Genomic DNA, 15,751 nt, shown 5'->3' on the forward strand with positions numbered 1-15,751 from the left:
ATTAAATTATTATCCTTACATTATTTTTTTTAAAGTATATTTCTTTTAAATTAACTTTTAAAATTTGTTACTAGATTTTATTTTCCAATCACATTACATTAAAAACAATATCTGGAAATTAGCGTGCCTCTATGGTTTATGTATTTTGTAAGAATGTAAATAATGCGAGAACAGTGGTTGTGCTTTTATTCAGATTTATGATTTGTATTGATTTACGATCTTTTAAAGTGACCTTACGACTATTTGGCATATGTAGACTGACTGATTTGTTTTGTTTTGCTTGTTCTCATGTTTTCTGTTACTGATCAATTGTGAGCTATTCCTCAGTTTTGTTATTGTTATTATTTATACTTCGACCTTAACTTTTAACATCCACACATGCTAACAATAAATCATGGTAACAAACCTTGTGATTCGATTACACGAACGAATCCAACCAAAAAAAATGCAGTAATCCACGGCATTTTGTCGTTACATGAACCCAAATCTAAGAGTCGAACACTTAAATATAGAACCAAACTTAGAGTCTAGTCTATTTATATCTGGTTGGGTGGCTCCATCCATTGCACACAATATACGTTATTAAGTGTTGAATTATAGACTGCTCCAATTTTAAGTCAAAGGGAGTTATCTCCTTTTACATGGGGGGGGGGGGGACTCGGTGTTTTTTTCTGTGTTATTTAGCATTTAATATAGTCTTAATATAGTCTTTATTCCCCCCCCCCCTGTACATCACCAAAAATAATTGTTGGGTGTGTAGTGGGAGGGGGGAATAAAGAGAAAGAAATACTTATTATAATGATTGATGAAATCAGCCACATTCAAAGACATTACTCTAGACTGGAATACTGGATCTAAATATTTGGTTTATAAAATTCTAGTTAGGTGATACGCCTAGAGATCCAGACCTAGAAGATTCTAGTTTGGTGATACGCCTAGAGATCCAGGCCTAGAAGATTCTAGTTTGGTGATACGCCTAGAGATCCAGGCCTAGAAGATTCTAGTTTTGTGATACGCCTAGAGATCCAGGCCTAGAAGATTCTAGTTTGGTGATACGCCTAGAGATTCAGACCTAGAAGATTCTAGTTTGGTGATACGCCTAGAGATCCAAACCTAGAAGATTCTAGTTTGGTGATACGCCTAGAGATCCAGACCTAGAAGATTCTAGTTTGGTGATACGCCTAGAGATTCAGACCTAGAAGATTCTAGTTTGGTGATACGCCTAGAGATCCAGACCTTGAAGATTCTAGTTTGGTGATACGCCTAGAGATCCAAACCTAGAAGATTCTAGTTTGGTGATACGCCTAGAGATCCAGACCTAGAAGATGGGAAGCACCTCTATTTCTAAAAAAAAACACTTTGATGAATACATGCGTGAATACTCGCTGTCGTATACGAGTTTAAATTATAGATTGTCCGAACCTCCAGACCAAATTTAATTTTTAAAAAATGTATAATTTTGAAAAACTATAACTGTAAAACCAGAGTTTTCCTTGTGTGGTCAATTAGCTAGTAATTCTTTTCCCAATTTTTTTTAGGAAAACCGTTAGAGCCGTTTTCGAAATTTCGAAGCCAGGTTTTTGTTTCCGTCTTCTCATTAAAAATGTGCAAGCTAATAAGAGGAAATGTGGGGAAAAAAATTGTTAAAGAAGTTTGACATAGAAAGATAGACTGTGCTATATCTTCGTGAGATCTTTGTCATAGAAACTAATCAGTTCAATCACGTCTCTCTAAGGAAACGATTATGTTAGATTCGGTTTTTCCTGTGATATTGGAAATGGACTGAGTTCCTAACCTCATGTACACAATTTTCCCTCGAAGTATCCTGTGGCCTTATTACACTTCCGTGTCTTTCTTCCCGTTATAATCTTTTAGACTTAGACAAACTCAATTTAAAATTGAAGATTCCTTTTTTTTTCAATATAAAACTGATTTAAAAAAATATTAAATAGTAAAAATCATTTAGTATGAGTTAAGGTAAAATTCACAGCCAACGCTTTTTATATTTTCAAGGTTTTAATATAGACTATGTGTTCTTTTACTACTATATTCGCATTATAAATTATCTTAGCCTATTTAGTTTTACATTTTTACAATTACTTGTAACCGTTAGTTTAAATAATATTTTACCTTTTTCAAAAAACAAATTTTTAATTTATTACTATTGTTGTAGAAGGAAAAAAACACTTTTGAAGCTTGTAATAAATACAATAACCAAATTTATTACAAGGTTTTTCTAATCATTGAGCATGTAGGTATTACATTTTCAATTTAATAATCTTTTAATTCATAACGCCTAATGCTCTACGCAAGACCTATCTCCCCTTAGCTTGGTACATTATTTTTTTTTATTGATTCATAAGTTGTCAATGAGCAGATGAGCTGGTATGCAAATGTGATGACGATTGTATGTTAAGTATCTAACTTTCTCATGGTTATTCTATGTATTGTAAACACTGGCGGATCAAGGGGGCGGATGAATTTTATAGTAAGGAAATTACACAATTCATATACGAATGTATTACTTATGTTAATAATATATACTAATTATACTATATACACTAATTAAATACCGTCATAAGTGCTTTTTTGTGACGGTACGTAACGAAATGGCGTACCGGCACCTTTTTCAATGTGGGTAAAAATTATACTTTTCTTGGATTTCAACGACGTTTATTATTAATTTATTAGTAGTTAAAAGTTAGGCAATCCATCACTGAGTACCGGCAACTATTTATTTAAAAAAAAAGCATTGTATATATACATAGAGATCCATATATATATATGCTGTAAGTTTACACATATGGTTAGGGTTTACTGGGCGTTAAGGTTTGGGTTTGGAAAAAAATCACCCTCCCCCCCCCATCCAAAGTTCTAGATCCGCTAATGATTGTAAATAATAGCGCCCCAAACTATCAACTTTCTTTACTTTAAATTCTGAGTTATCGCGTCAATTTGAACTTAAGACCTGTTTGTAATGATAGCACCAGGCCACAAAGACCACGTGTAAGTTTCGCTTAAGGAAGTAGTGCAGGTCATGTGCCTGACACGGCATCATTGAGGAAACTACTTTTTCTGCTACGCCACCATTGCATTTCAGTTTTTCCCCAATATCTAGGCCTATTTATAGATATATCAGATACATGTGTGCCATCAAGAAAATATTATGTATTGACTGGCTTTATTATTTGTAATTCACTGAAGCAAGGATTCTAAATCAATGGTGTTCCTAGAAAGGTTAGAACCCTGGTTTAAAGCAAATAATAATAATAATAATAATAATAATCTTTATTATCCGTAAGGAAATTTGTCTTACAATTTGTGCATTACACCAAACAAAAAACATTATAACTATAAGAAACCAAAGTGTACATTCACACCAGACTCACTCATAATTTACATGTGACAAAGTTTATACCAGATTGTTCTTATTTAATGATTTGATTGCCAGGGGAACAAAAGAGTGTTTGTGTCTGTTTGTCTTTGCTATCGGTGTCTTGTATCTCTTTTGTGATGGTAAAATCACAAAATCCTGACACAAAGGGTGATTCTTTATTTCGAGGATCTTGTTAGCTTTTTTAGAGATGTTTGTCTCAAACAACTGCCCAAATGGGGTTTGTTTTTTGCCAATGATTTTGCCAGCAGCATTTAGGATTCTATTAAGTTTATTTTTATTTTTAATGCTCAGATTGCCATACCAGGCAGTGATATTGAAACTTAAAATATTGCAGATGTGAGCGTGATAAAACATAGCCAAGGCCTTTTCGCTAACATTAAACGAGGACAGTTTTCTTAGTAGTCGTAATCTTTGCTGCCCTTTTTTGCTGATATAATCAGTATTTGCAGTAAAATTTAGTTTCTTGTCTAGGATAGTACCAAGGTATTTAAAGGTTTGCACAATTTCAATAGTCTCTCCAGCTACAGAAACAATATCATTTTCCTTCTTGTCCCTACGAAAATCGATTATCATTTCTTTGGTTTTTTTTACATTTAATAATAAAAAATTATCTTTACAGTATTCTTCAATGTGTTCTAATTCTTTGAAATACTCATTTACGTCTGAGCTCTCTGAGAGCAGGGCAAGAAGAGCCGCATCATCAGCGAATTTTGTGAAGGAGCAACAAGAACTATCGGATTGAAAATCATTGGTGTACAAAATGAACCACAATGGCGATGTCACAGCCCCCTGGGGTGCCCCTGTGTTAACTATGCGTTCATTAGATATAACATTGTTTACCCTAACCCTCTGAGCTCTCTGGGTCAAAAATTCATTAGCCCATAGTATTATGTATGGACTAATCTGCAACGCTTTCATCTTTTCAATGAGTAAAAATAGTTGTATTAATTGAGTCTTCCAGTTTGGTGCGGTAGTTTCTCCTCCCTTCCTCAAGAACGACGTTGAGATTTCGTTGAGCAATTTTCCTTGTCTGTCCATCGCCACTCATAAATGCTCTTTTCTTTTTGATTATTTCCCGTTTTATTTTTGCAGTGACCCATGGTTTATTGTTGGGGTATATCTTGATGCTCTTAGTGCTGACACACATGTTTTCACAGAATTTGATGTAATTTGTCACTGCGTCGACCCATTCTTCCAGATTTGAAGTGGTCTCTTTGAACAAATTCCAGTCAGTGCAGTCTAGACATCCCTGTAGTTTGAGAATATTGTCTTGAGTCCATTCTTGTACGTTTTTTTGAATGATTTTTCCTTCTTTAAGTTTTGTACGGTAAGTAGGCAGCAGTTGTATTGTTTTGTGGTCCGATGATCCTAGTGGTGGCTTTTCACGAGATGTGAATGCTCCTTTGATGTTACAATAACATAAGTCCAGAGTTCTGTTCTCTCTTGTCGGACATGAAATGTGTTGATAGAATGTGGGTAGGTCAACCTTCAAGGTGCATTTATTAAAATCACCCAGTATAACTACTGGTGCGTCCGGTGACCTTGTCTGAAACTCATGCACTACGTCAGCGATGATTGCAGCTGCAACTTCCGTCTTGGCTGTAGGCGGAACATAAACCAGGACTATGTAAATAACACCAAAGTCTCGTGGCAAATAAAAAGGTCTCAATGAAAGCGCCAGTAGTTCTAGATCGGGACAGCACATTCTCTTTTTAACCGTGTAGTTGGTACAGTATTTGAGGTTGATGTACACACAAAGCCCTCCACCTTTCTTCTTCTTAGACTCAGCCGTTCTGTCAGATCTCACGCAAGAGAAACCATCAATAGCAATCAGGTTGTCGTTGTCATCCTCCTCTAACCATGTCTCACTAAAAGCCAATAGACAACTTTCCCTAAATACGTGGTCGTAGCGTATATGGGCACATATCTCATCCACTTTGTTTCTTATTGAGCGGACGTTAGCTAGAATAATCGTAGGAAGTGGTGGGCGAAACCCTCTTCTTCTCAGTCTTTGCCGTAGTCCTCCTTTTTTCCCTCTTTTCCTTGTACTAATAGAGGAAGGGTAGAAACAATTTATATGTGCATAACACGGTGGAAGAGGCTTCCTCTTTGAACGAAGTCCGAGGAGTTGATCTTTACTATAATGAATAAATCAAATAAGTCAAATAAACAAGAATAAGACTATTGTTTCTATGGATGTGACTTTTTTTATTACAAATTGTTCATAGGAATTCGCTTTGAAAAAAAGGGATTCTCAATCATTTTTTGTTAATGTTTTATGAGGGTGTTATTGTTTGGCCTCTCATCCACAAATAGGAAACTAGACAAGTTTCCAGTTTGGGAGCACATGAGAGTTGAAGACCACAGGATGTAGTTAGAGAAAGAGTATAAATAATTGGAAGAACAATCTGTAAAGTATTATATGATTTTAATGTGTTCTTCGGTAGAAATAAAATATCAACAAAATAAATGAAAGTTTTACAACACTTACTACACTAAGGGGAAAAGCCGTTTTTGCTTAATGATATATGCAGCCTGTTTTCACTAAAAACTAAGACTTCATTCATAGATTTGAGCATAGGTACAAAATAATACACATATGGTAACAATAGAAAAAATATGGCCCATTAGTAAACATTTTTTCCTTTTATTTACTAACTTAATAAATAACATATTCATTTGTTTTAAATAAAGAGTTTGGATACGAACCTCGATTAAGTTTTTTAAAAAACGGATTGTTTTATAACGTGCAATCTTTTGAATTCATAATAAATTCCACACTCATCGACAATCTTATCCTAAATAGAGCACAGATTTATATTGAGCTATAAGGTAGTTAATAATGTGAAAACAACGCAGATCTATAAGTTAATAAGAAAATTGTAAATATTTGCGCCAGATCCGGTCCAACCGTAAATTAGCTCCTGACAGCTCTGGGGTGAGAGTTTACGGTACGATAATAGTAAAAACGGATCGGATTTGAATGGCATAATATTGTTCAACCTGATGTTGACACAGATTGTGTGTGAGCCGAAATAACTCGCCCCAGGCCAGTGCCAGACGAGCGGTAAACCGTGACGAGTGACATTGCACGCCAGCTCGGGAAAGATCTGAGTTGTGGATGATACCCTATTAAGCCACGTCCGATATAGTCATGTAATCAACCAGAATGATCGAGCGACGTTCCATCCGGTTTAAGAAGACCTATAGGGACCCTACATAAGAGCGAATGTGTCAGAGTCAAGGCAGTTCACGTTACCTCGCAATTTCATTAGTACGAGTCGAAGTCAGAACCAGCACGACGCGAAGTCGGTCCGGAACAGAGAATTGAGTACAAGTCCAGGAATAGGCAACGTTTTTGTACAGTTAGTTTTATGTTGTTGCCAATAGTACAGTATTGGCTGTGAATTATTTGACATTAAAGTGTTACGTTACTTTGAAGCCCTGAGTTGTCAAGTTCTTTGAATTGGTTGTCTCGTGTGGTGCAGTTTGCAGAAAGAGAGCCTGATTATGAGAAACGTTACAATCAATTTATACTATTATCGAAATTAATTAATAACTAGCCGTGCGCATGCCTGGAGATTTTTTGGTGTTGAGTAGGTTTTATTGTGTGACTTCTGAAACATGACTTGTTTTCCCAAGGTTTATAGATAAACTAGAGAAGCGCCAGAATATGCAAATTTGTTGATCGTGAGCTGTGATCATGTTTATTGTGAGCCAGCAGAGCGCAATCATTAAGTAGAGAGAGAAGCTCTGTTATAACCTATTCCATTGTTTTTGTATGGGACAGTAGACGTCGATGATTGAACACATTGCCGTCTGAACGAAACCGGATGTAGATGTCCTTGTGCAATCGCTGCCTCATTTGACCCAGCATTACGCCAAAGACGATAGCGAAATGAGTAGAGCCTAGTACGTAGCTCTGCTTAACGCCATTTTCTATTGTGAAGTGATCAGACAGATCACCAGTGTGTCTAATCTGGCCTTTTGTCGCACATGAAGCTGCTTGGGAATAGATAAGAACATAGCTGGCCATTTGATCCTGATCAAAGTCCTCTATTAGTCATTGCATTTGACCTTGTCGAAAACCTTGGTGAGGTCCACAAAGGTAGCGTATAGGTTTAAATTCTGCTCTCTACATTTTATTTGTAATTGACGCAAAACAAATATCATGTCAGATGTATCTCTACCGCCTCAAAAGCCACATTGGCGTTCAGATAGCACTTGTAACACTAAAGAGCTAGTTTCTCTGTCAAGCAAGATCGTGCAAAGATTTTTCCTGCCACTCACAGAAGAGTAATGCTTCCATAGTTGGAGCAGTTAGACTTATCACCATTTTTGTATAGGGAATGATAACGGCATATGAAAATTCAGGTGGAACAACTCACATTTCCAGCATTGAGTGGACAGGTCTGTTAGCCTCACAGTTAGGTCTACATCTCACAGTTTAAATATTTCAGGTGAAAGACCATCATTGCCAGGAGTTTTTGAGCTTTGATACCAGGCATGTTTGTTCTGTATTCCATCTTGGACAAAGTCTCTGGCGTAAAATACAAGATGAAAATTTGGCATCTACATATGTACGCATGTTTGTCAAGGTGCTGTTAGCCCTTTCTTTGTTCCACCAACATGTTGTAGGAAATTAGTATGACCACTAGGAGGACAATTGCATTGAGATGAAACCGAAGAGTGACTCCACCATTTCTGAAAGCATTATCGAGATATAGAAATCAGACAATGTACTACGAACAACCAATTTAATGAAGTGGTGGCATTGTGCGTTTCAACAGTCTATTGATGGTCATCACCCCAAAGTCAACTAGTTGATCAATCACTTCATTGAGAACAGGAGTATACTGAGAACATGAGTACACTGAGAACATAAGTACACTTAGAACAGATGAACACTGATAACAGAAGTACATTGAGAAAAAGTACATTGAGAACAGATGTACACTGAGAGAGAATTACACTGAGAACAGAAGTACATTGAAAAAAAGTACACTGAGAACAGAAGTACACTGAGAACAGAAGTACACTGAGAACAGAAGTACACTGAGAACAGAAGTACATTGAGAAAAAATACACTGAGAACAGATGTACGCTGAGAACAGAAGTACACTGAGAACAGAAGTACACTGAGAACAGAAGTACACTGAGAACAGAAGTACACTGAGAACAGATTACATTGAAAACAGAAGTACACTGAGAACAGATTACATTGAGAACAGAAGTACACTGAGAACAGATTACATTGAGAACAGAAGTACACCGAGAACAGAAGTACACTGAGAACAGATTACATTGAGAACAGAAGTACACTGAGAACAGATTACATTGAGAACAGAAGTACACTGAGAACAGATTACATCGAGAACAGATTACATTGAGAACAGAAGTACACTGAGAACAGAAGTACACTGAGAACAGAAGTACACTGAGAACAGATTACATTGAGAACAGAAGTACACTGAGAACAGATTACATTGAGAACAGAAGTACACCGAGAACAGAAGTACACTGAGAACAGATTACATTGAGAACAGAAGTACACTGAGAACAGATTACATTGAGAACAGATTACATTGAGAACAGAAGTACACCGAGAACAGAAGTACACTGAGAACAGATTACATTGAGAACAGAAGTACACCGAGAACAGAAGTACACTGAGAACAGATTACATTGAGAACAGAAGTACACCGAGAACAGAAGTACACTGAGAACAGATTACATTGAGAACAGAAGTACACCGAGAACAGAAGTACCCTAAGAACAGAAGTACACCGAGAACAGAAGTACACTGAGAACAGATTACATTGAGAACAGAAGTACACTAAGAACAGAAGTACACTAAGAACAGAAGTACACTGAGAACAGAAGTACACCGAGAACAGAAGTACACTGAGAACAGACTACATTGAGAACAGAAGTACACTGATAACAGATTACATTGAGAACAGAAGTACACTAAGAACAGAAGTACACTGAGAACAGAAGTACACTGAGAACAGAGGTAAATTTGAACAGTATTCTTAAATACAATGCTGAAGAATATATATGGAATATAAGGAAACAAGCCACTAGTGGAGTTTCTACGTGACATTGAATACATTTAACTTTGTGAATTGTGTGAGTGTGTGTGTAAATCTGACAAGAATGGAAGTATCTTTTGGAAAAGCATTTTTATAATTTAAAATTATGATTATTCTATAATTTTTGCATATTCATATTTTACTTTATCTGAAGTGTTTGCCGCAAACTGACTGAATAATAATGATAAAATGAATATTATAAATTAAATTTTTTATATGCACTATTTTGTCGGGTCACCCGTCTTCTTGATTCATACATTCCTAATAATAGTAGAACTGTGGCTACATGCAAGCAAAGTTTTCATTAACTAAAGCTGATCAACGATGACAAACTTTTAATTTTCTAAATTGGTAATTTGGTTCATTGAAAAGAAATAGATTTGGATAAAATTTTTGTAAGTTGCAATTGTTGTATCTTTTTGGAAAAAAACATCCTTTTTCAATTTTTTTATAACTTTGGAGGGCAGCATGTAAGCTGCCGCATAGGGCTTTAAGTACCCTTGCTACGCCACTGTGTCTCAATATTTAGATCTAGTCGGTAGCAGAATGACTTATTATTTTTTGCTTTAGCTTTAAGTCTAAAATCTATTAAAAACATAAACGGTTAAAACAATGAGACTTAGATCAATTAAACCTAAGTGAGAACTATGTATCGGTCTTAAAGCTTTGGTGTAGATGCAATTTCAAAAGAAATACTCGATATGCAGTGGTTACATGCATTAATTTCATGGACAAATATATAGATCTAATATATATATATATTTCTAATTTAGATCTAATCTTCAAAGTGCAACAAAGATGCAAAACAAGGACCTCAAACCCTGCACTAATTGAGACAAGCTGATTTCAAATAGTTACAATATTCTTGTTAATATTCTCCGATCGCTGAAGCGTTACTCCCTCTTCAACTGTGCACGGTTCTCATAGACAAACCCAGTAGTCGGTAATTGATGTGAAAGATTTCTATGTTGTGAAATGTTCCTAAAGAATGCACTAAATGTGTTGGTTTTCCCTCTAGCTTGAAAGTTCAGGTAATTCTTTTCTATTCAGTGGCGCGTTTATTTGTGATGTGACCTCATTTCAATGACCTTGTTTACAGATGTTTAAGACATTCATGAATATTCCTAATAATTTTATGATGATGGGTCTCTTTATAGTATCACATCTGGTACAAGACTTGTTTTAATGAAATTTCTTGTACATACTTATTGCCTTCGATTCCTCCTCGTACCTCACTTTAGTCGTAGTAAACCAAATGTGAATCATTTCTTTAGACAACTTTTCAGTATGCTGGCGAGCTAAAATTTCAAACATAAACATTTGCAGCGTTAAAGATCACTTCATTAATTATTGAGTTTATTTTAAAATGGTTATTTGCCGCCAAAGCCGTGTTTTACTTCTACGGGACACATGATAACTAACAATTATATTGTTTTATAAGTTTTATTAGTAATAAGTATCAGTAATTGTATTAATCTGTATCTATAGAATGTATTAAATTAATATGTTAATGTCAAAGCACGACAACCAACATCACGATGTCCTGTCGGAATATGGCCAGCGTGCACATGTCAGGATTTTCTACATGTAGAAAAAGAGATATGCAAAATTGGAGTCCTAGTGAATGCATACCATTTAGGCTGAAAGACGCCTTATTGGTCTTGTTTATAGGCTAGTCTAAATCGTATTTCTTAGCTAAGAAAATTGAAGTAAAAGCTATTTAAATTCATAGTTCTAGAATGCAATAAACATTTAAGCCATGGTCTTGTTTTTACTTATAAAAAAGAAATATATTGCAACATATCGATATTAATCTTAGTCCTAGATCTCCAGTGACTTGAGTTTTTGCTTGTCAATTTAAAAGAAAAAACGAGATTACAAAGAAAATTAAAACCTAGTATTACACAACTATGTAAGAAACAAAGTCAGATTTTTTAAATAATGATTTTATTGCATACAAATACAACAGAGGAAAAAATGGACAGAAAGAAAGAAATACAGGGGCTGAGTCTTTAATTAGAGAGCTACCGATGTCACTAAGTCAAATGACGGCAACATTGGTCCTGGCATATACAACCTAAGACCAAGAACAAGCAGACCTAATTATAAGGTCTAGCATTGTATTTATTTTTATATATCATAATTTCCCAAATCAATATTTATAGGCAAAATATGACACAGTAACTGATTATTTTGTAGTGTATAACTTTTCTAGTTAGAAATTTTATATTGTATAAATTTATATATAATTATTCTAGACATTAATTTGTTATGGTCTAGCTTAATATTTACATGCATAATATGACATTTAGGAACTAATCATTCTATAGTGCAGGGGTGGGCAAATTATGGGCCGCGAGCCACATGCGGCCAGCCGGAGTGTTTTATGCTCCCGCGTACACCTACAGAAATAAGGTGTGCTCTTATCTTCTTATCTTATATAATACAGACGTTACTTCAAAAAAGAAGATGATTACGTCCTACGCGTCATGCATTTAGTCATGCATATTAACCAATGACTTAAATTCTGCCAAGTCATTGGTTTTCCTGGCTAGCTCAGGCAACCCATTCCATGCTCTAATAGCACTAGGAAAGAAGGAGTATTTGTACAAATTTGTCCTAGCATATGGGACGAGGAATGTGCCTTTATCTTTGTGTCTTTCAGAGTATTTTATTAAATTTTGTTTTTGTATTTGAAGATTATGGTTCAGTGTTTTATGTATTATTGCTACTTTACTTTTGAGCCTTCTGTCCTGAAGGCTTTCTAAATTTAGTGATTTTACTAAAGGTGTTACTCTAGTCAAATGTGAATATTCGTTTGTTATGAATCGCACTGCTCTATTTTGTGTCTGTTCTAGTTTCTTAATGTTTTCTTGAGTTGAGGGGTCCCAAACAGAGGATGCATATTCTATTATTGGCCTAACCAAGGTTAAATAACATTTTAGTTTTATTTTCTTATTTGATTTATAGAAATTTCTTTTAATAAATCCTAATGCTTTGTTTGATTTTTTTGTAGTTTCATCAATATGTGGATTCCATGACAGTTTTTCATTTATTATAACACCTAGGTATTTTGCGTTTTTAGTCTGTGTTACTGGTTTGCCATGAATAAGATAAGTGGAATTAATTTGTTTTAGTTTTTTTGTTACTCTTAACAACTGACATTTTTCTGGGTGGAAAGACATGCTCCAATTTGATTCCCATTTCTGTAATTCATCTAATTCTCTTTGTAAAATATCTGTGTCTTGTGTTGTTTTTATTGTTCTATATATTATGCAATCGTCTGCAAATAATCTGACTTTTGTTCCTGAAGTAATGCAATTTGGTAAATCATTTATGTAAATTAATAGTAGTGGACCCAAGACTGTTCCTTGAGGTACACCTGAGTTTACTGTTATCGGTGTTGATTTAGAACCATTTATTATTACAGTTTGTTCTCTCCCTATCAGAAAGTCTTTAATCCACTGATGCAGTGGACCATTAATGCCGAAATATTTTAATTTTTTAAGCAAGCTATGGTGGTGAACTTTGTCAAAAGCCTTAGAAAAATCTAGTAAGATAGCATCTATTTGTTCACTATTATCTAAACCTTTTGAAAAATCATCAATTAGTCCTATTAGTTGTGTTTCACATGATCTATATTTCCTAAAGCCATGTTGGTATGGTGTGAGGACATTATGTTTGTCGAAGTGGTTTATGATGTTGCTACATATTATGTGTTCTAGGATTTTACATGTGATGCTGGTAAGTGATACTGGTCTGTAGTTTCCTGGGTCAGATTTTTCTCCTTTTTTAAATAGGGGGGTGACATTAGCTTCTTTCCAGTCCTTTGGTACTCTGCCCTGGTTAAGTGAAGCCTGAAAGAGTATTTTGAACACTGGGGCTAGCTCATTACTTAGTTCTTTGAGTAATCTAGCTGGAATACCATCAGGTCCAGAAGCTTTATTTGGTTTGGTGTTGGCTAATAGTTTTTGAATTCCATTTTCTTGTACTACTATATCTTCTATGTTGTCTACTTGGTTCAAATTCAGTAATATGTCTTTGTCTCCTGGGGCTGAGAATGCTGATGCAAAGTATTTGTTTAGAATGTTTGCTTTAGTTTCATTATCATTATGTATTATGTTATGTTCATCTTTTAATGGCGCTACGCCTGTTGTTTCCATTTTCTTAGACTTAATGTATGACCATAGGTTTTTGTTGTTATCTTTAGATATTACATTGTTTATGTATTCACTCTGCAGCTGTCTGCTTACTTTTTGGGTTAAGTGTTTAATTTTTATATACTTTTTGTAAACTCTTTCTGCATTAGTTTCTTTAAATTTTCTATATAGGTTTTCCTTTTGTTTACAAAGCTTCTTTAGTCTATTATTAAACCAGCATTTATTTATTTTGTTTGATGTGTATTTAGTTGGTATATGATTTTCTATAATGCTTTTAAGATGGTTTTTAATGAAATTCCAGAGGTCATCGACTGGTTGGTTAATGTCTTTTTCTAATAAGAATGTTTGTTGAAAGTTTAATGCAGCTTGGTGTAGTTGTGTTACGTTACATTTATTCCAGAGTAAGATTTTTCTTTTGGGTTTTGTATTGGCTACTGCTTTTATCTGACTGTGTATTTTTATGATCTCATGGTCTGATAGACCAGGGATAATATCATAATCAACTACTAATCCAGGTCTGTTGGTTAAGAAGAGATCTAATGTGTTGTTTAATCTCTTACAGTATATACCTATTAAAATGCAAATTATTATAAATAATTCTAAATATCTATATAAATGATTAAAACGGTCTCATTATAAACAGTTTCAAGAAAACGAAGATTAAATAATTGACTATACTTCAATACACTCGGCCTAAAAAACAGTCTCAGTCCAGTAATTATTTAATGCTATGAAGAACTGTGCTGAGTGTTGGGTCTGCTTGGAACAAGATGGCAAGTGTAACAAATGATGGACCTCGATCTTTGACTGATAGAAACAGTTTGTTTGTTTGTTTCTTTTAAGAATATCCCAACCATAAACTGTAGACAGGAAAGTTTGCACAAAGCTGCATAAAATATCTCCATATTATTGACAAATACCATAATGATCAAAGGTATCAGAGCTAGGGGTCATAACTAGAGGCAGTTTCGAAAAGTACTTGAAGATTTAGGAACAACATATTTCGATGTGTCCGCTGTCTTAGCTTGGTCAAGGAAATAAGAAGAATATAAAATCTCAAGGAAGAAATTGTTATGTTCCTAGAAGGACAGTGACTTTGTTACTAATATTTCTAATAAAGATTGGAAGATAGATTTCATGTTTTTCACTTTTTTTAGATTCCATAATTATGGAATTTATAAAAGCAAATTTTAAGACGTTAAGAACCAGTTTTCAATACCATCGTCTCACCAGATACTGAATCAGCTCATGCAAATTTAGCCTTGAAAGAGAAGTTCCAGTCAGTTCTTCCGCGGGAGTTTAATGGTTGCCAGAAGCTGTATTTCCACACTTTAAAAACCTTTGCTGCTGAACTTTCACATTTTTTGTGTGAACAAACATGCTTTTGTGTGGAAACTAAACAAATGTAATCACATGTCAATGGTGACTGATTGTAATTTGACAGCAGTCACAAGGATAACAGTTAGTAAGCTAGTTCCATAGTTCCGGAACTTTACGCAAGAGTGTAAACAGTTAAATACTTCACTTTAAGCACAATTGTACATTTGTGGTTAAATGTTGTGATGTGAAAAGGCAATAGCAAAATATTTTTTTTCAAAAAATCGTAAAATTGGTTTCAGAAATATATGTATGCGGCCCCACCATTCCCAAAATATTTTAATGCGGCCCTTGATACAAAAAGGTTGCCACCCCTGCTATAGTGTATAATTTGTTTATTTATAGTTATACTAGACATATTTTACCCGCAACCCGCGTGTCTTTATTTGCGTATTACTGTCGATATAGTCACTGAGAGTGTTTTTAAAACAAAATAATAATGTAATAACGAAATAATAATGTAATAAAAAAGCGAATGTGTAAATGTAAAAATTGTACGAATGAAGCCATCAAATCAAAATAGCTGATCTACTTAAATCCATTTTTTCAAATTAAAACATTTGCTTGTAGGCCTACATATATTTGATTAAAATGTGAAATGAATAGACTTTTGTATGTTCATGTGTTAAAGTATAAAGTAGATCTTGAAGTAGACATAGATCTAGATCTGACTAATCTAGAGTTTAAAAATTGGCTTTCATTAGTTTCATAGAGTTCATTCT

General features: G+C 34.6%; 1 protein-coding gene across 5 annotated transcripts in view; it reads right to left on the reverse strand.

Moving 5' to 3' along the window:
- LOC129926380 (platelet endothelial aggregation receptor 1-like) overlaps positions 1-486 on the reverse strand; it is a 39,977-nt gene extending 39,491 nt beyond the window's left edge. For 4 of the 5 annotated variants that reach the window (XM_056029928.1, XM_056029930.1, XM_056029927.1 and 1 more), the window contains exon 1: positions 407-486. In XM_056029928.1, the coding sequence (XP_055885903.1) occupies positions 407-464 (58 nt within the window). In that variant the 5' untranslated portion in view covers positions 465-486. The remainder of the gene's footprint in view (positions 1-406) is intronic. The other variant, XM_056029929.1, reaches the window with a different exon arrangement.
- Between the last annotated feature and the right edge of the window lie 15,265 nt (positions 487-15,751).

The sequence above is a fragment of the Biomphalaria glabrata genome, chromosome 5 (assembly GCF_947242115.1).
Source record: "Biomphalaria glabrata chromosome 5, xgBioGlab47.1, whole genome shotgun sequence".
Lineage (NCBI taxonomy): Eukaryota > Metazoa > Mollusca > Gastropoda > Planorbidae > Biomphalaria > Biomphalaria glabrata.